The 27,751-nt window shown below is 40.7% G+C and overlaps 1 protein-coding gene across 2 annotated transcripts in view; it reads left to right on the top strand.

Moving 5' to 3' along the window:
• LOC129836351 (cGMP-dependent protein kinase 1-like) overlaps positions 1-27,751 on the top strand; it is a 162,426-nt gene that overhangs the window by 27,683 nt on the left and 106,992 nt on the right. For both annotated transcript variants that reach the window (XM_055902396.1, XM_055902395.1), the window contains exon 2: positions 6,261-6,427. In XM_055902396.1, coding sequence (XP_055758371.1) covers positions 6,261-6,427 — 167 coding nt within the window. The remainder of the gene's footprint in view (positions 1-6,260; positions 6,428-27,751) is intronic.

Below are 27,751 nucleotides of genomic sequence, written 5' to 3'. Positions count from 1 at the left end.
TGTGGTACCTGTAGCTATAAAAGGTGTTTTAGTCTACATGAAACATCAAAGACGCATAGAAATCAGCTGAATAATAAGCCTTGCTAGAGTGGCCAGCTGTGTCCATTGAAGCCAGATAAAAATGGTTCTGTCCTGGTGGCCTGCTGCACATGTAATATGCTTTTTGGGTTTCATCGAGGAAGAGTCAACATGAAGGGAGGTTATTATTTGAAGAGGAAAAAGTTATTTTTCTTAATTGTATCTGTCAGCATTGTGCAGCATATCACCCAAAGCCCCTTTTTAATCCTCTGGCCTCATTCCTTTGTTTTTCTTCAGTGAGGCAAATTAAATTGGTTGTATTGGTCAGCTGGGTATCTGTCCTGGTGCCAGATGAGGACACGAGACGGAGGCCAGAAATGGCCCTTATTTTCCTTCCCCTTATCTGTGTTGGTGTCAGCAAGTAGGGATCAAATTAAGTTTTGGAAAGTCTGTATGTCACATCCTCTGTCTCTATATGATATCTCTGAAACGTATGAATGACAATTACTTAATGTGAAAAGTTTTGTACCGTCAGTGTTTGACAGGTTATACTTCACTTTCATGCACCTTATGACAACTTCATAACAGTTTTGGCGCATTTTTTAAGTAAAAGCATATTGTCATCATAGTCATTGTCTTGAACAAGCAGACATTTATGGTTGTCAATGCAGAGGCCTTTGACAACCATTGAGTAATAAGTTTCAATAGAGCTGCTCCTCTATCAATTAGAACAGAGCACTGTGATGTTTACTCAATGGCTTGGAAATCAATGTCTCTCCTCTGTTTGACCAACTTTCAATCTTCATTTATTTGTCTGTTTTGGTTTAGATAGCTGAAAAAAAAGAAAAACAGCAGACAGTAATACTTTGTTTATTCAGCGTATGTGTCGGCCTATTGGCCTTCGTCAGAGGGTTTAGAAAACCTGTTTTTGAAAAGATGTGGCCTTTAAAATGCTGAGGTATATTAATGGCCTTGTTCTTTCTCTCCCAGTTTTACTCTCTTTATATTTAAAACTAGTTCTCTGGAATATGTCTGTTGATCTCTCTCTCTATCTCTCTATCTCTATTTTCACTCGCTCAGCCTCTCTCTCCCTTATTCTTCTAAAAGAGCATATTTTCTCCTTTTAAGGAAGACAGACCGTGTTCAGTCCTCAAACCTGACTGAGTGTGTGTATCTTCTTTTCCAACGGAGAGAAAGAGAAGAGGAAGGAGAGGAGGAGGAGAGGAGGTTGGGTGTGTAATGGGGTGGCTGGCTAGAGTATAGAGGACATGAAACAGAGAGATGTTACTGGACTGCAGGCTCCTTCACTCTGGGGTCCGTAGTGTAGTAGGGAGGCCAGGAACCCTCACTCCTTTCCTGGGTGTAAATCTGTCAAAGTCAGGGTTAGGGTTAAGGAGAGAAGCTTCTGGAGGTATGCTGAAGAGAAGCCCTACTGTGCTTCTCTTTACTCTCTCATGGTTAGGATTAAAGGATAGATTGAAATATAGTGTTGTTTTTAAAGTATGCTCCTTTTATACCTTCATAACATCAAAAAAGGATAGGCATAAAATGTATGCATTCATGACTGTAAGTAAGTCACTTTGGATAATAGTGTCTGCTAAATTACATATATTTTTGTATTATATTTTGTCAGTCTGTCTGTGTGTGGTCGCTCCTAAAGAGGAAAGGGGAATACCTAGTCAGTTGTACAACTGAATGCCTTCAACTGAAATGTGTTGTCAGCATTTAACCCAACCCATCTGACATCCACATCTTCAGCGCCCGGGGAACAGTGGGTTAACTGTCTTGCTCAGGGGCAGAACGACAGATTTTTACCTTGTCAGCTCGGGGATTCGATCCAGCAACCTTTTAGTTACTGGCCCAACGCTCAAACCACTAGGCTAGGAACAGAGGGGTGTTTGGTGGTGTGTTGCCACAGAATTCTGGGCGGGACTTTAGAAGCTCGGGCAACACTTCAAACTGTCTCCCTTTTGTGAGTTCTATTCTCAGCATCCTTTGAGAGGTAGAAAGGGCTTCCTGTCCCTATTTTATCCAAGCTTCTCTTTGAAGACAGCAGTTCTCGTTGGATTAACCCTGTTACATGTGATTAGCCTCTTTTACAGAATTGGATGACAGAGAGCCGCATGACACTACACTGTCTGCCTCCCTGTGAAAGGAGTTCAGTACAAAACAGACACAGAACATCTCAGTATACAGCACATTACACCCAATCTTGTCTAATCTAAGTCAATGCTCTGTTCAAAAGTAGTGCACTGGGGAATAGAGTTTTATTTGAGATTTTGTCAAGGGGCTGCAAAGCATCAACGGAATCAGGTGCAAAATTGTGGTGTTAAGGTGCAGAATGTGAGCTGGGACCATGGATATTAATAAGATGTTAATTAACACTGACATATAAACAGAGACTCTTAAAATAATAAACAATAATATAAATAGGATTATCCAAAATGCACCGTAACAGGTATTTAATCTGATGGGTTCTGATTTATAAACTTCAAATATTGTTAATCATCAGGTATTCTATGGAAAGGAGAAGGGCCACAGTCTGGTTGTTACACCAGATGTTAATGGTTGTCTGTAGGAGGAATGCATATGGTGGAGTCAATTAAGGTTGGATATGAGCCAGGGGATTGGAATGTTATTGAGTAAGGGTAAGGCAATCACATGGTTGTGATCACTGATAAGGGTGGAGAGTTGTGGATTAGAGAGGAATGGTGGCCGACGTCAGGTCAGGTCACATTAAGGGAGAAGGAGCAGTTTATTACCCACATCACTTAACTTCCTGCCTAACAATAAAGAATTAATGTTTAGAGGGAAGGAGGAGACTTCATCTAAATTGGGGTATATATACACTTGTGCTGGTGGGAACACCGTCTTGGTCTGTTCAGCTGTCTGACCCATTGGGTGAATAAACTTGGTTTGAGCTTTTAATAGTTGTCCATCAGTTTTTACCCTGTCATTTAGAACCTAACACATCAATTAAATGTCACTCTATAATCGGATCACTCACAATAATTTAAACATGAATGTTCAATACCATAGTACATTTCAACATATGAGGACATAATATCACATAAAAAGCATTTAACGAGTGACGATTATGAAAATAGCCCTCAACATTCTAATTACTGAGCGTGCGTGCTGGTCACATTCGCATAGTTATCCATCAGGTGCGCGTGCTCAGTAATGAGAACGTGCAGTTCACTCACACAATCCGCGGTGGTGAGTAGGGGCTGGCGATATAATACTTTAAACTCTATTAAACAATGTTTACATTTCTGTGTGATATTTTGTGAAATAACTGTTGGACATGTTAAGCGATAGGAATATGTTTGAAAATGCTAGCAAAATGAACAAACAGCAATGATTTGCAAATTGTGGTTGGCGCTAGATGAGCGAAATGCGTTGGAGTGGAATGTCGAAAGTGTCATTACACTCCTCTTTGGGTGCTATACCTCAAGCTCACCTATGGGTTTCTGCATTGCCACATAAACATTTGACACAACTACACTTTTCTTTAATGGCCCCCTGGTTCCTGCACTGCTCCCTCTCCCTGCATCTTCGCCCTCCTTCCTTTTCCCATTTTCTCCCCCTCGTTTACTTTCTTCTCAATGGTCAACCTCTACGTACATTTCACTTTCTCTCCATCTGTCACTTTCTGAACCGCATTCTGAGAAAATACTCAATCAACAAACTGTTCTCTGCAAACCCATGTCTGAAAGGATTGTACAGATTTTGGGCATTTGTTCAGTTTGGCTCTGCCTAAATTGACATCCCTCCCTGTCCCCATCTCTTTTGATATGACTATGTTATTCTCTCTGGCTTTCTTTGAATTTTGCTTCTAAAGCAGCTGGGAAAATGAGGCAGTTTGGAATAGAAAACTTTGCATTAGCCTTGTACTCTGTGTTTTAAGGTTCATGCATACACCAGGGGTGTAGGCCTATTCACTAACAAACAAACAGAACGGAAGCAAACAGAACATAACAGGGACGGAATTTATCCAGTATAAAAATGTGTTTTCTGTGCAAAACATTTTCTGTATTTTACTTCTTCGGGATCGGTGTCCCTTCCACAGGACGGTTAATGTAGGCTAATGCGATTAGCATAGGGTTGTAAGTAGCAAGAACATTTCCCAGGACATAGACATATCTAATATTGGCAGAAAGCTTAAATTCTTGTTAAGGGGTGGGGGTGGATCCTTAAGAGGTTTTAACTGTTTCAGTTGCAAAACGCTTTGCTATGGTGTGTGACTAATGAATACACCCCTGACCTTTATTACTGCGCTTTGGCTCATACTATCCCTTTGCAAGAGGTTGCACAGCATATTCGTAGCATAAAACAACTCTGTTCACATCTCCTAAACGAGCTATGTGGATTACCATTGTAGAAAAGTCGAAGCAAATTAGTCTTTACAAAGTGTACTTTTAATCAGATCAATCCATTTCTGTTAGGCATTGATTTCCTGTGTTTCTTGTTCCAGCTGTTGAAGCAAATCAAATACGAGTCACCTTGAAACCACAGAATTTAGAACATGTTTTTTTAATGGGTTATTTCCTGAAAATTCATTTGAAAAAGGATTTAAAATTCAGCAGGCTCAAAATACACCACAGTAGACATTGAACTGCTGAATCTAAATTAAGTCAACATTTTGTAGGGTATTATGCAATCGTTCAGTGTTTCCACCTTGCTTTTTTAGGCAAATTAATTGACACTACGGATCCCTTTGCCGGAATCATTTTCCTAAACAACCACTGAATTGCAGAGCGCCAAATTAAAAAATAATCCTAAAACTATTTATAATCATGGAATCACAAGTGAAATATACCAAAACACAGCTTAGCTTGTTGTTAATCCACCTATCGTGTCAGATTGGGAAAATATGCTTTACAGCGAAAGCAATCCAAGCATTTGTGAGTGTATCAATCAATGCTAGAACAGCTAGCCTTAAATTAGCATGGTCACGAAAGTCAGAAAAGCAATCAAATGAATCGCTTACCTTTGATAATCTTCGGATGTTTGCGCTCACGAGACTCCCAGTTACACAATAAATGTTCTTTTTGTTCGAGAAATATTAGTTTTAGAACAAAAAAACGCCATTTGGGTTGCGCGTTATGGTCAGAAAACCACATGCTCGTTCCGGTCCTGAAAGGCAGAAGAAAATTCCCAAAAGTATCAGATTCAAATATAATACTACAAATATTTATAATCATGCAATCACAAGTAAAATATACCAAAACACAGCTTAGCTTGTTGTTAATCCACCTATCGTGTCAGATTTTGAAAATATGCTTTACAGCGAAAGCAATCCAAGCGTTTGTGAGTGTATCAATCAATGCTAGAACAGTTAGCCTTAAATTAGCATGGTCACGAAAGTCAGAAAAGCAATAAAATTAATCGCTTACCTTTGATAATCTTCGGATGTTTGTACTCACAAGACTCCCAGTTACACAATAAATGTTCTTTTTGTTCGATTAATATTAGTTTTATAACAAAAAAACGCCATTTGGGTTGCGCGTTATGTTCAGAAAACTACAGCCTCGTTCTGTTCCTGAAAGGCAGACGAAAGTTCCCAAAAGTATTCGTAATGTTTGTAGAAACATGTCAAATGTTTTTTATAATCAATCCTCAGGTTGTTTTTAACATACATAATCGATAATATTTCAACTGGACGGTAACCTATTCAATAAAAGAGAGAAAGAAAATGTCGAGCTACCCATCTCACGCGCAGGAACTAATCAAAGGACACCTGACTCGTTTAGAAAAATCTCGCTCATTTTTCAAAGTAAATGCCTCAAACTATGTCTAAAGCCTGGTCACAGCCTGAGGAAGCCATTGGAAAAGGAATCTGGTTGATACGCCTTTAAATGGTAGAGGGGCAGGAAACGGAACAGGGATAAAAAAAAAAAATGCACTTCCGGGTTGGTTTTCCTCAGGTTTTCGCCTGCAGAATCAGTTTTGTTATACTCACAGACAATATTTTGACAGTTTTGGAGTGTTTTCTATCCTAATCTGTAAATTATATGCATATTCTACGATCTGGGCCTGAGAAATAGTCCGTTCACCTTGGGAACGTTATTTAAAAAACGCCCCTAGCGTCAAGAAGTTAAAGTGTAAAAAAGAGGCAAAGAAATGGCTAGGGGGTATCCACTCCACCTAAACAATGCTAAGGAAAACACAAATTCCTTACAATTACATATTACCATATGAATCCCATTTTCCCTACCTCCTTCTCCTCTAACCCCCAGGTCTAAGGACCTGATCAAGGAAGCCATATTGGACAATGACTTCATGAAGAACCTGGAGCTGTCTCAGATCCAGGAGATTGTGGATTGCATGTACCCTGTGGAGTATGGCAAAGACAGCTGTATCATCAAGGAAGGTGACGTGGGCTCACTGGTCTACGTCATGGAAGGTAAATACCGTAGCTTTACTCTCTCCCTGCGTCACACACTGTGATGTGTATGTCTGGTATTGGGGTTGTTTGAAGCTCTTAAATGTTCTTGTTGTTGTTTGAAACAGGAAATGATAAGTATTATTGGGAATTACCCTTACAGTTAGGAGATCAGGGCTTGACCCCTCTGTCCAGACTGGATCTCAAGGGATTTTGGAATGTGCCATTTAGTTTAATGCTTTACCACAACGACATTGTATTAAAAAAGTTCTACACAAATAAAACCTTCACAGAGCACTTTTTCCTTTCGATAATCACCACAGGCTTGACTTCTAGGATTCTGGAATGGGGCCATTTAGACAACTTTTAGTGTCTAAAAAGTTATGGAAAGATAAGTGAATTTAAGTGATCTTGACAATGAAAAAGTCACTGCCCTGCACTAGAAACCTCCACGACCCATAGCAATAGTCATTTGAAACATTATTAAAAGTTATCTGTTTGCAATAGTGTTATCTGTGCTTGTCTATGGGGGATACCACTCAGAGATAAATGTGTGTGTAATAGTTAGAGTGGCATTTAAAGTTAATTAGAGCGATTATTGATTGACGCCAGTGGAGGAGCAGTCCACTGATTTAAATGATGTCATCTGCAGCAGCTTTTATGGATTCTAGGTGCCTTATTGGATAAACATTTGGTAAGATTTTTTATTTATTTTTGTCATGCAGTAAACATTGTGTTGTTAATTTAAATGAACCCAAACAGGCCTTTGCTCTCTAGATCTGGTCATGAGAGGAATCCCCATCACGGCCAATGCTGACTGAATATATTTGACAGTATAAAATGAATACAGTCCCAACATCTCTGAAATAGCAGCACATAGTGTACATGAATTGAGTATATCGGGGGGAAAAAAGTCTGGTACACATTTCTATTGTGGTCCTCTAGCTCGGATAATCCTCTCCACCTGTAAAGACGAGTGGCATGTGTTGAAGGAAGCACACATTTTGACTGAGCTGTCTCATTGTCACTGATGTTGACGGCTCTTCAACAGGAAGGCTGCTAAAATGAACTACTTTTAGATCACATATTACTTTGAGTTTAGGAGAGACAGCTGGTTTCTTCGCCTGGAGACTTAACCTGTCTAGGATCAGCGTGGCGCTAGCGGCACACCCCCCCCCCCCCCACTGAAAAACCAGTGCCGCGAAATTCAAAAAAAATTTTTTTTTTAAATATTTAACTTTCACACATTAAAGTCCAATACAGCTAATGAAAGACACAGATCTTGTGAATCCAGTCAACATTTCCGATTTTTAAAATGTTTTACAGGGAAGACACAATATGTAAAGATGTACATCTATTACCTAAAAACACATTAGCATAATCCACCATCTTTTATTTGTCCACCAACACCAGTAGCCATCACCAATTCGGCTAAACTAAGATATTTATAGCCCCTAACCAACAAAAAAACTCATTAGATGACAGTCTGATAACATATTTATGGTATGGGATAGGTTTTGTTAGAAAAAAGTGCATATTTCAGGTAGATGGCATAGTTTACAATTGCACCCACCATCACAAATGGACTAGAATAATTACAATGAGCAACGTGTTTACCTAACTACTAATCATCAAACATTTCGTAAAAATACACAGCATACACGAATCGAAAGACACAGATCCTGTGAATACAGACAATATTTCAGATTTTCTAAGTGTCTTACAGCGAAAACACAATAAATCGTTATATTAGCTTAGCACATAGCAATTAGCAGCCCAGCATTGATTCTAGCCAAAGTGAGCGATAAAAGTCAACATCGCCAAAAGATATTAATTTTTTCACTAACCTTCTCAGAATTCTTCCGATGACACTCCTGTAACATCACATTACAACATGCATATACAGTTTGATCGAAAATGTTTATATTTAGCCACCAAAATCATGGTTAGACAATGTGAAATGTAGCTCAGCTGGTCAGAAAATGTCCTTGCGCCACTTAGACAGTGATCTACTCTTATACATAAATACTCATAAACGTGACTAAAAAATATAGGGTGGACAGGGATTGATAGACAATTTAATTCTTAATACAATTGCGTTATTACATTTTTTAATTTATCCTTACTTTTCAATACAGTTTGCGCCAAGCGAAGCTACGTCAAAAAACATGGCGTCCTAAGCCACTAAAATGTTTCGACAGAAACACGATTTATCATAATAAAAATGTCCTACCTTGAGCTGTTCTTCCATCAGTATCTTGGGCAAAGGATCCTTTCTTGGGAGAAATCGTCTTTTGGTGGAAAGCTGTCCTCTTGCCATGTGGAAATGTCAACTGCGTTCGGGATGAACTGAAAAGCGTGCCCAACTTTTCACATCGTTGCAAAAATAAATGTCCCAAAATCGCACTAAACGGATATAAATTGCTATAAAACGCTTTCAATTAACTACTTTATGATGTTTGTAACTCCTATAACGAGTGAAAAGATGACCGGAGAAATATAACAGGCTAAACTAACGCTTGGAACAGGAGAGGGTCGGTGTCTTCCACGCGCGTTACGCAGCAAGAAAAGACTTGCTAGCTAAAGGTTTTTTTCATTTGTAGGGCCTGTGAACGCGCAATCGACCCCGTTGGAATCGTCATCACGTAAAGGCATCCAGGGGAAGACGTAAGAAGTGTCCGTATAGTCATAGCAACGACAGTGCCCTTTTAACTGACTTCAGAAAAGTGGCCAACATTTCTCAAATCTGACTCCATGTCAGGGAAATTGCTGTAGAATGGGCTCTGTTCCACTTAGAGACAAAATTTCAACTCCTATAGAAACTATAGACTGTTTTCTATCCAATAATAATAATAATATGCATATTGTACGATCAAGGATTTTGTGGGAAGCCGTTTAAAAAATTAGCCAAATTAGCATAAATAGTCTAAACAGCGCCCCCATCCCCAACAGGTTAAAATATGAACACCTCAAGAGGTAGATATCAGCACTGCGGCATTTAAAGTTGATTTTGTTTATGAGAAGGTTAGCCTTCGTCAGATTGATTGACAGCATCAGCGAGATTGTGGGTGTGCAGAGGTTTTCAGATTGTATTGTTTATATACAGGATGCGTGTGTGTGATGTAGGTGGAATCTACTCAGGGGTAATTTGCCTCAAGGTGAGCTGTGTATAGATAGGGCATTGGGCCACCACGGGCCAGAATAGCTTCAATGCACCTTGGCATAGATTCTACAAGTGTCTGGAACTCTATTCAAGGGATGCGACACCATTCTTCCATGGGAAATTTCAGAATTTGGTGTTTTACACACACACTCGCGCACACACACACACACACACACACACACACCCTTTAACCCCCCTATATGCTTATATGAGACCCCTCTTTCAAAGTCTCTGTGATCCCTTCTTCTAGCCATGGTAGCCAAAATAATGGACGAGTGGGCATTTGTATACATGACCCCAAGCATGATGTTATGTTACTTGTGTAACGGATGTGAAATGGCTAGCTAGTTAGCGGGTACGCGCTAGTAGCGTTTCAATCAGTTACGTCACTTGCTCTGAAACCTAGATGTAGTGTTGCCCCTTGCTCTGCAAGGGCCGCGGCTTTTGTGGAGCGATGGGTAACGACGCTTCGTGGGTGACTGTTGTTGATGTGTGCAGAGTGTCCCTGGTTCGCGCCTGTGTCGGGGCGAGGGGACGGTTTAAAGTTATACTGTTACACTTGCTTAATTAATTAACTCAGGAACCACACCTGTGTTGAAGGACCTGCTTTCAATATACTTTGTATCCCTCATTTTCTCAAGTGTTTCCTTTATTTTGGCAGTTACCTGTACGTCATTGATCAATACCACCTATACTTTCCCATTAGTTTGACTTAGACACCAAACTAGTTTTGAAAGCAACACACACACACACACACACACACACACACACACACACACACACACACACACACACACACACACACACACACACACACACACACACACACACACACACACACACACACACACACTAGTGTGTATGTGTTTATGTGTCTGTATTTTTCACTGTGTGTGTGGCATTCGATATCACCATCTGCATCAATAGAGTTGGATCTCCTGTTGAGTGCAAGTGTCTCCCTCACCACATGATAATACATCTCCCCACAGGATGGACACATTCAGACAAATGATGTGGAGCATGCTTCAAAGGGTTTGTTTGGAGACTTGGTTTTTCTCAGTGACAATCACATAGTAAAAGGTGCTTTCTCAATAAAAGGTTTATGAATTGGCTTGAGAGGCTTGATACCTTTAAATGTAAACGTTTTAAATATAACCTTTATTTGAATGAAAGGCGATTAAAACGGTGCTGGATAAAGCCTTTATTTACCCTGCTCCCTCCTTTCATTCAACCACTTCTCAGCTCTTTCTTGACATCTTCATTTTGAATGACTTATCTGAGCTCTTTTGTGTGTAGGAGACCTCTCCTAACCTTCTGTCCTTACGTCCGCTGTAGGTTTCTACCTGAACACAATCTGCTTCAGTGGTAAATGTTAGTAGTTTCACCCTGAGGTCAAGAGCCTTGATTTAAGTGGGAAAAGGTCCAGTCTGTGACCTTTAAGCAGGACTGTCGACAGGACTGCTGGCCGTGGCCTTGCCAAGCCTTTGACAGCCAGCATCCTCTGGCCTTTATTTCTGCTGTCAGTAGCTATGTTTCCATTAACTTGTCCAATGATTTTTTTGTCGACATTTAGAAACTTTGCATAGAAAATAGATTTGACAATTGCCTGCTATGGTGCGTTCCATTTAACTATCGTGCTTCGATAAAAACAGCTAGACGTAGTGATGCAAAAGCCAGCACGGATAAATTGCAATAATTTACAAATATTGGGGAAACTTGCATCCAGCCATCCAGAAAAGCAAGGCGAAGTAATTCATCCATTCTTTAAAGTCAGGACAAGGATCCTGCAAAGAAAGATAATTTCTATAGTTGAAAGTATATTTAGTAGGCATTTAGAATTAAATGTGGAGTGGAGCTTCATAGCTACGTCTTGACATCACGTGCTCTGCATACCTTCACATCATCATTTATTTGAAAAACACAGTTTCTCTCATCGTTTGTCATAATAAATGTAGACAAAATTAACCCGTGTCAAACGGATAAAAATGTTGTTGATCTTTCGAAAACGTCTCCTATATCTGCAGTTTACAATGCTTTTGTCGAATAAACCTGGGTCAATGGAAACCTGCCTACTGGTGTAACTCAATTGTATCAGTGTTTGTGACGAACCGTTAGCCCCGGGGTAGCTACTCTCCTGCAGGGGATAGCTCATCAGCATAAAATCAAATCAAATCAAAGTTTATTTGTCACGTGCGCCGAATACAACAGGTGTAGACCTTACAGTGAAATGCTTACTTACAGGCTCTAACCAATAGTGAAAAAAAGGTATTAGGTGAACAATAGGTAGGTAAAGAAATAAAACAACAGTTAAAAGACAGGCTATATACAGTAGCGAGGCTATAAAAGTAGTGAGGCTACATACAGACACCGGTTAGTCAGGCTGATTGAGGTAGTATGTACATGTAGATATGGCTAAAGTGACTATGCATATATGATGAACAGAGAGTAGCAGTAGCGTAAAAGAGGGGTTGGCGGGTGATGGGACACAATGCAGATAGCCCGTTAGCCAATGTGCGGGAGCACTGGTTGGTCGGCCCAATTGAGGTAGTATGTACATGAATGTATAGTTAAAGTGACTATGCATATTTGATAAACAGAGAGTTACAGCAGCGTTAAAAGAGGGGTGGGGGGTTGGGGGGGCACACAATGCAAATAGTCTGGGTAGCCATTTGATTACCTGTTCAGGAGTCTTATGGCTTGGGGGTAAAAACTGTTGAGAAAAAATGTTGTCCTAGACTTGGCACTTCGGTACCGCTTGCCATGCGGTAGTAGAGAGAACAGTCTATGACTGAGGTGGCTGGGGTCTTTGACAAATTTTAGGGCCTTCCTCTGACACAGCCTGGTACAGAGGTCCTGGATGGCAGGCAGCTTAGCCCCAGTGATGTACTGGGCCGTACGCACTACCCTCTTTAATGCCTTGCGGTCAGGATGGGGAGTGTACATTCAGCCCTTTAAAATGGAACCAGTTTTTTGAGGATTGAATAGTTGCAGAACTTGGGCTGAAGTAAACTTACTGTGCTGTTATATTTGATGAATAATGGCCTAAATGAATGAGTTTGACTTAAGTCTCTGGTCCAGTGTAGTTGACATGGAGCTGCTTGTCACGTTCCTGACCTATTTCTGTTAGTTTGTTGTATGTGTTAGTTGGTCAGGACGTGAGTTTGGGTGGGCATTCTATGTTGTCTGTTTCTATGTTGGTTTAGGGTTACCTGGTATGGCTCTTAATTAGAGGCAGGTGTTTGGCGTTCCTCTAATTGAGAGTCATATTTAGGTAGGTTGTTTCACAGTGTTCGTTGTGGGTGGTTGTCTCCTGTGTCAGTGTTTGTCGCACCATACGGGACTGTTCGGTTTGTTTTTTGTACATCGTCATTTTGTGTAGTCTATTTTCCCTGTTCGTGCGTTCTTCGTGTTTAATGTAAGTTCGTCGTCCAGGTCTGTTTACTCCGTTTGTTGTTTTGTTAGTTTTAGTGAAGTTCGTGTTTTTCGTCTTTCTGTAAATAAATTATGTGTTCACAACCCGCTGCGCCTTGGTTCCATCACTACTCCTCCTCTTCGGTTGAAGAGGAGGAGGACCACCGTTACACTGCTCTTGAACACTGGGGGTTCTGATTGGGTGCTTGGGATCTGCAGGTTGATAATGGGGATAATAATGGAGTTAATTAGATCCCATTATTATCAAGTGTTTCCTTGACAATGCAATTTACAACTCCCATTAAGTTATAAATCTGTTATAATGAAATAGATTTCTCACTGACTTAGAGGGCCTCAGCTGAATCCGTCTCTCTTGATCCCAAGTTTGTCCAGACTTTCCCTTCTTTCCCTCTTTTCAGAATTTCTATGAGACTAGTTAAAATCTACACTATTGGATTCAGGGGATTTAAAGTTAATGGCATATCCTGAGGGATTTAGCGTTGTGTTGACACAAATTGGACACACTCCCCAATTATGTTTTTTGTCCACACTTTAAGAAATTAGAAATGTTGCATTGTGATGTATTGGCTCCTATTAGAGTTCAGTTGTTGGATTGAAGGTCTGTTTTAGATGTCACCAACACGTTTAGAATCAGTCAGATAAAAACTGACACACTGACAAATAATACACACTGTCTGAGGCTTATGCATAGTCCCTTGAAAGACGTTGTCGACTAACTGAGCATTTGCATTTTTTTGTTCCTTTTCTCGAAGTCTTCCGAAAGGTCAACTTTGATTGACGCTTGATTGTATTGTTAATGTTGTGAAATACCTTAACAAGTTTTCCTATGATACTCTAGTTGATATTGTCCTGATATACCCCAATTGATATGTGCTCTCCTCAACTGTTCCTTTTTTAGTTTTTGTTTGCATATGAATCTAATATAAAAGCTATCAGAAAATGATTCAGGTGTTTAGTTTTTTCACACTTTTTATTCTATTATGCATATTTTATTAATGTGATAGGCTACAGCCCTTAGTTTCCCTGCCATCCCCTCCCCTCCATGTCACCTTATAGGCTACTTGATCTCATAGACTCAATGCAATTGACTTGAAATGCCAAGAGACAAATACTTGTTCCTGTACACTATTATGTGTGATATTCGCTGTTATAAATGATGTATTTGTGTAGCTGAACTTTAATTGTTTAAAGAAATTATGAAAGAGATTGGTGTGTTTTTTAAATTATTTTATCATGGCATGGGGTTGTTCATTGACAGACATCTATTTGTTTAAAATCTATCACTTTATATTTTTTTTGTAAAATGCTATGTATCTGCCTCTCTCTCAGATAAATAAGTAATACTGCTAGGTTTTGCACAGTCAAATATAACAAATAACTACATTTTAATAAAGAACTGTCAAATGATACATCAATATTTAAAAATAATTATTCAAAACAGTAATATGAGCTCTCTATGTAAAACATTTACATTTGACATTTTTGTCATTCATCAGATGCTCTTATCCAGAGTGTATTCATCTTAAGATAGCTACAGTAGGTGAGACAACCACATATCAAAGTCAAATATACAGGATATGAACATTCCAGTGCAGCTTAACAATCTCAACAGTGGTAGCATTTAGCAAAAAATCGAACATATTTTCATACACATCTATGAATTAAAAATCCGAGATCAGTAATATTTTATAAACATGAAGCAATAATTTCTGATGAAAAAACACAAATTTGAATAATTGGTGGGTATTTGTTGTTAGTTTGTTGTTAGATGTAGGTTTTCATGGAGTCAACCTTGCCTCATAGGTCAGTGAGCACCAAGCCCAACTCTCTAAAAGGCACACAAACCAATTTATCACAACTCAGTGAAGTGAAGACAACCCTGGCTTCAAGCTCTAAATACATCTCAGAGAACACCACCCAATTAAGTTTAATGTCTTTACTTACAGCATGTTTTAAGACATACAAATATTTTATAAAATATGTGAAATGTCCAGATCGGGCTTAATGGGTACCAAGTGTACCCTTTAAGCCCATGGGTTTTCCAAATAAGTCCACCTCTTAAATAATACTTTTTAATTCAGTTCCATATGTTCAAAACTTACAAACTGACATTTCTTATGTAAAATTGTATTTTAATAATCTAAATTTATTAAAATAAACGGATCAATACTATTCATAATAGAAGTAGCAATCATAACAGGGGGGTGTCCAATCATATCCATAGAGATCAATGTGGACTTAGAATGTTGTTCTTGCCGACCAGTACACACCTGATTCAACTAATCAACTAATCATAGATTTTAATCAAGACATGATTAGTTGAATCAGGTGTGTTATTGCTTGGACATGGATTAAGTCAGCCCCTCACACCTCTCTGATTCAGAGGGGTTGGGTTAAATGCAGAAGACACATTTCAGTTGAATATATTCAGTTGTGCAACTGACTAGGTACACCCTTTCCATTTCCACAAACCTGCACCCACACTAGCCCTCTGTGGATAAGAAGCCATTCAACAAAGTCCATAACACATACAACTTTCAATGAGTTATCTGAAAGCTGATTCACATTTGCTGTACTGCTATTATTTTTAATTAGTTCAACTTGTCTTCCTAAAGCCTGTCTGAAGACAGTTTCAAATCTCCCCCTCTACTGTGTGTTTAAAAGGTACATGTGGTGGACCAAAAAACAGAATCACTTGGCTGAATGAAAGACAATGACCCCACCAAAAAGTGAATGAGTAGTCGCCTAATTTGTTAGCATTTTATCCACCACTTCTAAGTCTTTACTCCCTAATATCCCTGAAGCCTGATCTTATTCTTCTCTCTGGATCAATGACTTCCTGTCCACTCCAAACGTCTTGGAGAGAGTACAGATGTTTTTGAATGGTTTCTATTCTCGGTAAAGCCACCATGGCTAGATGTACAATATGCATACAGTGCCTTCAGAAAGTATTCAGACCCCTTGACTTTTTCCACATTTTTCACGCTACAGCCTTATTCTATTATTTTTTTTTTTTTAATCCTCAGCAATCTACACACAATACCCCATAATGACAAGGCAAGAACAGGTTTTTAGAAATTATATTAAAAATAAAAAACATTTACATACAGTACCAGTCAAAAGTTTGGACACACCTTCTCATTCAAGGTTTATTTTTACTAATTTCTTCATTGTAGAATAATGGTGAAGACATCAGATCTATGAAATAACACATATGGAATTATGTAGGAACCCAAAAGGTGTTAAACAAATCAAAATATATTTTAGATTTTAGATTCTTCAAAGTAGAATCTAGTGACAGCTTTGCACACTCTTGGCATTCTCTCAACCAGTTTCATAAGCTGGTTGAAACTATAGTTTATTAACAAGAAATTTGTGGAGTGACACAATACATGTATGTTTTGTTCGGTAAAGTTCATATTTATATAAAAAAATCTCAGTATACATTGGCGCGTTGTTCAGTAGTTCCAAAAACATCCTGTGATTTTGCAGAGAGCAACATCAATTTCCAGAAATACTCATAATAAACGTTGATCAAAGATCAAGTGTTATACATGGAATTTTAGATCCACTTCTCCTTAATGCAACCGCTGTGTCAGATTTCAAAAAACCTTTACGGAAAAAGCAAACCATGCAATAATCTGAGGTCTGCGCTCAGAGCCCAATCAAGACAAAAATACATCCGCCATATTGTGCAGTCAACAGAAGTCAGAAATAACATTATAAATATTCACTTACCTTTGATGATCTCCATCAGAATGCACTCCCAGGAATCCCAGTTACACAATAAATGTTTGATTTGTTCGGTAATGTCCATCATTTATGTCCAAATAGCTACTTTTGTTAGAGCGTTTGGTTAACAAATCCAAAGTCACGAAGCGCGTTCACTAAAAGCAGACGAAATTTAATTTTTTTTCATTACAGTCAGTAGAAACATGTCAAACGATGTATTGAATCAATCTTTAGGATGTTTTTAACATGAATCTTCAATAATGTTCCAACCAGAGAATTCCTTTGTCTTCAGAAATGCGATAGAACAGAGCTCGCTCTCACATGAACGCGCATGGTCAGCGCATGTTCAGGTCATGGTAGACCTTACTCAATCCCCTCTCATTCGGCCCCACTTCACAGTAGAAGCATCAGACAAGGTTCTAAAGACTGTTGACATCTAGTGGAAGTCTTGGGAAGTGCAAAATGGCCCATATCCCACTGTGTATTCGATAGGCGATGAGTTGAAAAACTACAAACCTCAGATTTCCCACTTCCTGGTTGGATTTCTGCTCAGGTTTTTGCCTGCCATATGAGTTCTGTTATACTCACAGACATCATTCAAACAGTTTTAGAAACTTCAGATTGGTTTCTTCAGTTTCTATCCAAATATACTAATAATATGCATATATTAGCAACTGGGACTGAGGAGCAGGCAGTTTACTCTGGGCACCTCTGGGCACCTTTTCATCCAAGCTACTCAATACTGCCCCTGCAGCCATAAGAAGTTAAGGAGCCTTTTGGTCCTAGACTTGGCGTTCCGGTACCACTTGTTGTGTGGTAGCAGAGAGAACAGTCTATGACTTGGGTGACTGGAGTCTTTGACAATTTTTGGGCTTCCCTCTGACCGCCAGGTATATACGTAGGTCCTGGATGGCAGGAAGCTTGGCCCCAGTGATGTACTGGGCCATACTTACTACCCTCTGAGGTGCCTTACGGTCAGATGCCTAGCAGTTTCCATACCAGGCGGTGATGCAACTGGTCAGGATGTTATTGATGGTGCAGCTGTATATCTTTTTGAGGATCTGGGGACCGATGCAAAATCTTTTCAGTTTCCTGAGGAGGAAAAGGTGTTGTCGTGACCGCTTCACAACTTTCTTGGTGTTTTTGGACAATGATAGTTTGTTGGTGATACTGACAACAAGGAACTTGAAATTCTCGACACTCTCCACTACAGCCCCGCCGATGTGAATCGGGGCGTGTTCGGCCCTCCTTTTCCTGTAGTCCATGATCATCTCCTTTGTCTTGCTCAACGTTGAGGGAGAGGTTGTTGTCCTGGCACCACACTGCCAGGTCTCTGACCTCCTCCCTATAGGTTGTCTCATCATTGTTGTTAATCAGGTCTACCATAAAATGTATCAAATGTATTTATAAAGCCCTTTGTACATCATCTGATGTCACAAAGTGCTATACAGAAACCCAGCCTAATACCCCAACAGCAGGCAATGCAGATGTAGAAGCACAGTGGCTAGGATAAACTCCCTAGCAAGGCAGGAACCTAGGAAGAAACCTAGAGGGGAACCAGGTTCTGATGGGTGGCCAGTCCTCTTCTGGCTGTGCTGGTGGAGATTATAACAGTACATGGCCAAGATGTTCAAACGTTCATAGATGACCAGCAGGGTCAAATAATAATAATCACAGTGGTTGTAGAGGGTGCAACAGGTCAGCACCTCAGCAGTAAATGTCAGTTGGCTTTTCATAGCCGATCATTCAGAGTTAGAAACAGCAGGTGCGGTAGAGAGAGAGAGTCAAAAACAGCAGGTCTGGGACAAGGTAGCATGTCCGGTGAACAGGTCAGGGTTCCATAGTTGCAGGCAGAAGAGTTGAAACTGGAGCAGCAGCATGGCCAGGTGGACTGGAGACAGTAAGGAGTCATCAGGCCAGGTAGTCCTGAGGCATGGTTCTAGGGCTTATGTCCTCCGAGAGTTAGAGAGAAAAGAGAGAAAGAGAGAAAGAGAGAGAGAGAGTTAGAGCAGACTTAAATTCACACAGGACACAGCATAAGACAGGAGAAATACTTCAAATATAACAGACTGATCCTAGCTCCCCGACACATAAACTATTGAAGCATAAATACTGGAGGCTGAGACATGAGGGGTCGGGAGACAATACCCCCGGACAGGGCCAACCAGGCAGGATATAACCCCACCCACTTTGCCAAGACACAGCCCCCACACCACTAAAGGGATGTCTTCAAACCAACAACTTACCCTAAGACAAGGCCGAGTATAGCCCACAAAGATCTCCCTCACGGCACGAACCCGAGGGGGGTACCAACCCGGACAGGAATCTCACGTCAGTGACTCAACTTACTCAAGTGACACAACAACCACTGTTGTGTCGTCAGTAAACTTAATGATGGTGTTGGAGTCATGTTTGGCCACGCAGTCGTGGGTGAACCGGGAGTACAGGAGGCGACTAAGCATGCACCCCTGAGGGGCCCCAGTGTTGAGGATCAGCGTGGCATACGTGTTGTTGCCTACCCTTACACCTGGGTTGGCCCGTCAGGAAGTCCAGGATCCAGTTGCAGAGGGAGGTGTTTAGTCCCAGGGTCCTAAGCTTAGTGATGATCTTTCTGGGCACTATGGTGTTGAACGCTGAGCTGTAGTCAATGAACAGCATTCTCAAATAGGGGTTCCTTTTGTCCAGGAGGAAAAGGGCAGTGTGGAGTGCGATTGAGATTGCGTCATCTGTAGATCTGTTGGGGCGTTATGTAAATTAGTGTGGGTCTAGAGTATCCGGGGGAATGCGCTGTTGATGTGAGCCATGACCAGCCTTTCAAAGCACTTCAAATCAAATCAAATTTTATTGTTCACATACACATGGTTAGCAGATGTTAATGCGAGTGTAGCGAAATCCTTGTGCTTCTAGTTCCGACTGTGCAGTAATACCTAACAAGTAATCTAACAATTTCACAACAACTACCTTATACACACAAGTGTAAAGGAATGAATAAGAATATGTACATATAAATATATGGATGAGTGATGGCCGTGTGGCATAGGCAAGATGGTATAGAGTACAGTATGAGATGAGTAATGTAGGGTATGTAAACATTATATAAAGTGGCATTGTTTAAAGTGACTAGTGATACATTTATTACATCCATTTTTTTTTTTTTTAAGTGGCTAGAGATTTGAGGCTGTATGTTGGCAGCAGCCACTCAGTGTTAGTGATGGCTGTTTAACAGTCTGATGGCCTTGACATAAAAGCTGTTTTTCAGTCTCTCAGTCCCAACTTTGATGCACCTGTACTGACCTCGACTTCTGGATGATAACGGGGTGAACAGGCAGTGGCTCGGGTGGTTGTTGTACTTGATGATCTTTTTGGCCTTCCTGTGACATCGGGTGGTATAGGTGTCCTGGAGGGCAGGTAGTTTGCCCCCGGTGATGTGTTGTGCAGACCTCACTACCCTCTGGAGAGCCTTATGATTGTGGGCGGAGCTGTTTCTGTACCAGGCGGTGTTACAGCCCGACAGGTCGCTCTCGACTTTGCATCTGTAAAGTTTGTGAGTGTTTTCGGTGACAAGCCACATTTTTTCAGCCTCCTGAGGTTGAAGTGCCACTGTTGCGCCTTCTTCACCATGCTGTCTGTGTGGGTGGACCATTTCAGTTTGTCCGTGTTGTGTACGCCGAGGAACTTAAAACTTTCCACCCTCTCCACTATTGTCCCGTCAATGTGGATAGGGGGGTGCTCCCTCTGCTGTTTCCTGAAATCCACAATCATCTCATTGGTATGCCTCCTTGCTCGCACACACTTTTTCAGTTCCGCACACAAATTTTCTATAGAATTGAGGTCAGGGCTTTGTGATGGCCACTCAAATACCTTGGATTTGTTGTCCTTAAGCCATTTTGCCACAACTTTGGAAGTATGCTTGGGGTCATTGTCCATTTGGAAGACCCATTTGCAACCAAGCTTTAACTTCCTGACTGATGTCTTGAGATGTTGCTTCAATATATCCACATAATTTTCTTGCCTCATGATGCCATCTATTTTGTGAAGTGCACCAGTCCCTCCTGCAGCAAAGCACCCCCACAACATGATGCTGCCACCCCCGTGTTTCACAGTTGGGATGGTGTTTTTCAGCTTGCAAGCCTCCCACTTTTTCCTCCAAACATAACAATGGACATTATGGCCAAATAGTTATATTTTTCTTTAATCAGACCAGAGGACATATCTCCAAAAAGTACAATCTTTGTCCCCATGTGCAGTTGCAAACTGTAGTGTGTCTTTTTTATGGCGGTTTTGGAGCAGTGGCTTCTTCCTTGCTGAGCGGCCTTTCAGGTTATGTCAATATAGGACTCGATTTGCTGTGGATATAGATAAGTTTGTACCTGTTTCCTCCAGCATCTTCACAAGGTTTTTGGGATGTTCTGGGATTGCACTTTTCGCACCAAAGTATGTTCCTCTCTAGGAGACAGAACTCGTAACCTTCCTGAGCGGTATGACGACTGTGTAGGCCCATGGTGTTTATACTTGCGTACTATTGTTTGTACAGATGCACATGGTACCTTCAGGTGTTTGGAAATTGCTCTCAAGGATGAACCAGACTTGTGGAGGTCTATAATATTTTTGTGAGGTCTTGGCTGATTTCTTTTGATTTTCCCATGATGTCAAGCAAAGAGGAACTGAGTTTGAAGTTAGGCCTTGAAATACATCCACAGCTACACCTTCAATTGACTCAAATGATGTCAATTAGCCTATCAGAAGCTTCTAAAGCCATGACATCATTTTCTGGAATTTTCTGAGCTGTTTAAAGGCACAGTCAACTTAGTGTATGTAACCTTCTGACCCACTGGAATTGTGATACAGTGAACTATAAGTGAAATAATCTGTCTGTAAACAATTGTTGGAAAAATTACTTGTGTCATGCACAAAGTAGATGTCAAAACCGACTTGCCAAAACTATATAGTTTGTTAACAGGAAATTTGTGGAGTGGTTGAAAAACAAGTTTTAATGACTCCAACCTAAGTGTATGTAAACTTCCGACTTCCAGATGTGAGATGCTGGTCCATTTGTGCACCACCATATGGGACTCCTGGTAATGGCCAGTTGTGACACAGCCTGGATTTGAACCCAAGGCTGTAGTGACATCGCAACACTGTGATGCAGTGCCTTAGACCACTGTGCCAATCGGGAGGCCGCACACTTTAGTTTTATCGGAAAACCGGATAGCAACCTCTGTCCAGTGAATTCCACAAAGCATATTGCATGTACAGTAACAGACAGTTACATGATCTACAGCATGTTCAAGCAAGTTAATGTTTTCCGACATTTTCGGAAAAACAACTGAACAACTATTGATTTAGAACCACAGAGAGTTACCGCAAGTCGCAAGGAAAACAGGAGCTGCCTCCACTATTCCAGCACCATTTCAACTTCAACATTTCAACATCATTAAATCACCTCTGCTTAGTCTAATACAGTGACAGCTAAAAGATACCAAAAACAATTTATTCCAATCAACGTAAGCTAAATATGATGTAGCTGTCCATGGTTCTGATTTGTGTGTGTGTGTGTGTGTGTGTGTGTGCATGTAGAAAAACATGTTGACTCACCCTACTTGTAGAGAAACACCAATGCCATCTTCCTCTCTTTCATGTTGACGAAACGGTCTATCACTCTGTCCTACAGTACACGCTTTTATTTATTTATTGTCCTTGGCTACCTGGCTAAAATGCTTGCTCGCTAGCCTAACTTCTATTCATGGGCAACGTTAGCTAGTTAACATTAGCCTTCTACATCTAGCTACATATTGAACTTCCATCCTCTCAGGCCAGGGGCACAACAATGTATGAATTAATGGTTGGATCTGAATCGCCGTTATAATCATTGGCCAACACGGAGAATTAAGTAAAACCCCTATCTCCATCCTTGGCTAATTTAGGAAAGGGACAGTTTTAGCTAGCTATCTAGCCACCGGAGGACAACAACACAATGAGATGCAACAACTCAAGTTTTTCTGTCAGTGACGTATGCTCTCAATGGGATTTGATTGGAGTGACGCCGTTGGAAAATCTCCCTGGTTTTGTGGTTGAATCTGTGGTTGAAATTCACTGCTCGACTGAGGGACCTTACAGATAATTGTATATGTGGGGTACAGAGATGAGGCAGAGATGCTAAACACTGTTATTGCACACAGAGTGTGTCCATGCAATTTATTATGTGACTTGTTAAGAACATTTTTATTCCTGAACTTATTTAGGCTTGCCATAACAAAACAGTTGAATACTTATTGACTCAAGACATTTCAGCTTTTCAATTTTTTATAAATCTATGAACATTTCTAAAACATAATTCCACTTTAAACTGTTGGGTATTGTGTGTAGATCAGTGAGACAACATCTCAATTTAATCCATTTTAAATTCAGGCTGTAACACAACAACATGTGGAAGAAGTCAAGGAGTGTGAATACTTTCTGAAGGTACTGTGTGTATGTGTGTGTGTGTGTGTGTGTGTTCTCTCCTTGAGATTGGATTGTTGCTTTAATCAGGAGGTACGAAAAATAGATTATTTTTTCTCTCTAATACACTTTTCTCTCATTTGATTTCCACTTTATATATGAGAAAGAAAAAAGTTAATTTGCAGTTTGCAAAATATGCATGACATCTGTGCTCTGTAGAAAAAATGAATGTGATTTCAGAAATAGTGTGATAAAGAAAATAAGCTTTTTGCAGAGAAAGAAAGAGTTCCTGGTTAAAAAAAAGGACAGGTTATATTAACTTTATACGTTCCATTCAATGTGTTATTATTGATTTGCTTGCTGGAAGGAACACACATGCACATGACCAAACAGACTGAGAATAGCAAGACAGAGAGTACACCCCCCCCCCCCCCCCCTCTCTCTCTAGTCCTGTTTCCACTCTCTCTGTCCTCCCTTCTTCCTCCGTTCTTCATCTTCCCAATGAGAACTGTCTAGTCTCGTTTCACATATCATTCCCAACTTCTCTTTGTCACTTTCTGTCCTCCTCCCTTTTCACCCTAATGTTTCCTTGTCCTTATTATTAATCTCTTTCTGTATCTATATGTCCCACTTTTCCCTTTCTATCCACTTCCTTTCTTTTCTTTCTGTCAGCCCCCATCTTCTTTTTTCTCTTTCTCTATGTTTAGTATTTATCCCAGGTGGCTATATTGATTCATATTCCCAGTCCGGGGGTTAGATGAATATGCTTTAGAGGGAGACTTAATGAGTCATTTGGGAGGGATCCCTGAGTCTTTAACTCTCACTCTGTATAAACCTGCTGTTGAGAGCTCACATTTACATTTTGTAAAGTTTGCATGTGTGTATATGTGTGCCAACCTCAAGCTTCTTGAACTCCCCTTTGAAAAGTGGATCATGAGTTCAGTTTTCTCTAGAGGACCCATCAAAGCCTCGTCTATAACCCCCCAGTGTAGAAGTTGGCTTTAGGCACAGATCTAGGATTACCCTCCCCCAATCCTAACCTTAACTATAAGGGTCAAAATACAGAAATAAGGTCAGTGTCCAGGGGCGACTTTTCCTATCTATAATCTTTAGAGGCCATGTCTTCTCCTCCTCCCCTAACCACTGATACAGGGTCAGCTATTTGTTCATCCCCTGAAGGTTAAGGTTACACATTGGAGGCAAGGTAATCTGATCCTAGAGCTGTGGTTTGGGAGACCTTCTACCCCCAACGTAGGAGTGGGACTGTCGACTGTGGCCAGGGTGTTTGTGTGTGTGTGTGTGTGTGTGTGTGTGTGTGTGTGTGTGTGTGTGTGTGTGTGTGTGTGTGTGTGTGTGTGTGTGTGTGTGTGTGTGTGTGTGTGTGTGTGTGTGTGTGTGTGTGTGTGTAAGGGGATCTATATCTGTGCCTGTTTGCCTAGAGTGTGTGAGGTAGGCCTATGTACTAGTCTAGGGAAGAGACCGATGGAGCTCTGGCTGGCTTACTCTCTCTCTTTTTGCTCAGGTTCAGCATGCATTAAGACCTTTTTTGGCTTTGTTAGAAGCTGAAAAACATCATGGCTGTATGGAGAGCAGCAGTCACCGCCATGTGAAAATATCCAGCTTTGAAGCACTGACCTTTGTTGTATGGTATTTTCAGTAATTGCATTTCCTGTGCTCTGGATGTTAGAGCAAGGTACTTGGAAGAACATATTTGAATAGGGTTTCAGAATGTTCAAAATAGTATAGGGAATTAGTCAAGTATGCCACTTAAATCAAGCCCTATTTTTGAGATAACAAGCAAGGTAAAGATAGGTAAAATGCAGTTTTTTAGTCTCCTTGTGCTGAAGCAGCCCCAAAAAGCATGAAGTCTAGGTTGCCCTGAGGCGTAAAATAAAATAAACCATCTGCTGTGTTCCTTTGTATGCCCATGTCATTTGACAATTGTTAAATTATCATGTCAAATCTTTTATGTTTGCTAGAATAGGCCAGCGTGTTGCATGTGTTAACACGGCATGTAATGTCACCCTGTCAACCCTTCAGTATGCCAACAGTGTGTGTAAGTTTGTGTATGTGCGTCCGGCACTATGTTCAAATAGACAGAGAAATTGAATCCCCTTGGTAAATGAGCCTCAGCGATGTCTGCGCTCTGATTCGCCGGGCCAGGAAGAAAATGAAGTTGCCCCATTAGTGTACTTTAAATGTCACAATAATATGCGGCACTAACCGCTAATGTCGTAGCGTGCTAAAAATAACCCTCTGTGGAAAGGGTCCGACATAGAACCCAAAGGGGTTCTACCTGGAACCAAAAGGATTCTACCTGGAACCAAAAAGGTTTCTTCAAAGGGTTCTCCTACGAGGACAGCCGAAGAACCTTTTTAGGTTCTAGATGACACTTTTTTTTCTAAGAGTGTTTTGGAATAATAACATGGTTCATTGTTGACGTTAGATATGATCACGAGGAATTTATAAGTCATTATCCAAGTTGGCTAATCATTCACCAGGGTCTGTAATGACTAAACTTAATTAGAGCACGGCCCATACAATCAGAAACAATCTTCTGCTCAATTATCTTTGACTATAGTTTCAAATCTCTTCATATTAAGTAGCCTAGCAGTTAAGAACATTGGGCCAGTAACCCAAAGGGGGTCGGGGGGTCGAATCCCTGAGCTGACCAGATAAAAAAATATGTCAATGTGCCCATGAGCAAGGCACTTAATCCTAATTGCTCCTCTAAGTCAGTCTGGATAAGAGTATCTGCTAAATGTACATTTCATATTCAATCTAATTATATTTGATAAACTGATCTAACTTCAGTCTGTAGATGTTATTATTTTAAGGTTACACATTGGAGGAAGGGTAATCTGTTCCTAGATCTGTGGCTTGGGGGACCTTCTACCCCGAGCATAGAAGTGGGACTGTCAACTGTGGCTAGGCTATGTGTTATCCTCTATGGGACAAATCCTCCCCCATTTCCTGTCCATGATGTTGTGTTGTGAGAAAAAAATATCTGTCATAAAGAAATAATTGCACTGTACCCCATGGATGACCCTTCAAACTCCTTCAAACTCATTACCTAATAGCCTGCAGGAAATGAACTGATGCTTTTCCAAATTAGGTTTACGTATAGTAATAAATAAGCATTGCATGAAATTTCCCTGAATGGCGCCCAGACAATGGCCTTGCTACAAACCATTTTAAACAGTACTGTCTCAAGTGTCCCCTCTTTCCCAAGGTATACTAAGCATTCCCCTTTGCATTAAACCATTTGTATTACTCATCCAAACGGACTTCAGATGACGAGGATGGATATATGGATTTAATAGACCTGTGTCGTTTACCGTTTAGGAGTAGGCAGGGTGGAGCCGAGGCCATATCTCTTACCCTGGTCTGCTCCCAACATCAAGGGCAAAGGAAAAGCAGCAGGCTTCTGGTTTGGAATGCAGCCAGTGTTTCCTCTGCCTTAAACTGAGCCCTGAAGTCCCCCTTATCACTCACATTAAAATGTGAACCCACATTAATGAGGGTATATACAATAGGCGAGCAAGAGAACGGGATGTGCCCCAATAAAATACGAGTACAAAGCTTGATTACATTTAGCTAGCACTGTAGATAAGTGTTTTATGGTACTTTGCATTTTCACTTCAGATATCAACTATTTTATCGGCCCTCTAGCGCAGCCGGTAATTCAGTGACTGGGGTGGTGAATGGACATGCTGATGTTCAGTTGCTCTACAGTATGGCCCTCATAGGCAGTAAACGGGGTCATCACAGCGCAGTTCTATTTGAATGGGATTTGAATAGCACTGCCGTTGGGTTTGCATGGACGTGGTGATCTAGATGACCTCAGTGTCTCAACACCACGTCCTCTTAACAGATCCTCAAAACAAATCTCCAAATGAATGTAATGATGTAAGAATAGGCTGTGTGTGTGCGTGTATGTGTGTGTGTTTGTGTGTGTGTGTGTGAGAGAGCACGATCTGTCTGAGCTATGGAATTTCCCTGAACAAACAACTTTTGTGGATTTTAGCTAATTAGATCAGCATGTAATCATGCATGTAGTTCTGCTTGAACAATCCCAACAAATTACACTGGATCAACAATAAGCTGATGGACCATCTTGGTCGGGAAGAATGAACCATTCAGCAAATGGTAAAGTACAATAAGATACAAATTGATTATGCCTGCATGTCTATATACACTGAGCGTACAAAACATTAGGAACACCTTCCTAATATTAAGTTGCACCCACTTTTGCCCTTAGAATGGCCTCAATTATTCGGGGCAATGACTCTACAAGGTGTTGAAAGCGTTCCACAGGGATGCTGGCCCATGTTCACTTCCATGCTTTCAGTTGTGTCAAGTTGGCTGGATGTTCTTTGGGTGGGGGACCATTCTTGATATACACGGGAAACGGTTGAGCATGAAAAACCCAGCAGCGTTGCAGTTCTTGACACAAACCAGTGCGTCTGGCACCTACTACCATACCCATTTTGTCTTGCCGATTCATCCTCTGAATGGCGCACATGCACAATCCACTTGCCACAATTGTCTCAAGGCTTAAAAATCCTTCTTTAACC

This window comes from Salvelinus fontinalis, chromosome 37 (genome assembly GCF_029448725.1).
Source record: "Salvelinus fontinalis isolate EN_2023a chromosome 37, ASM2944872v1, whole genome shotgun sequence".
NCBI classification, from domain to species: Eukaryota; Metazoa; Chordata; class Actinopteri; order Salmoniformes; family Salmonidae; genus Salvelinus; species Salvelinus fontinalis.
This window is presented reverse-complemented; position numbering and strand designations above follow the sequence as displayed.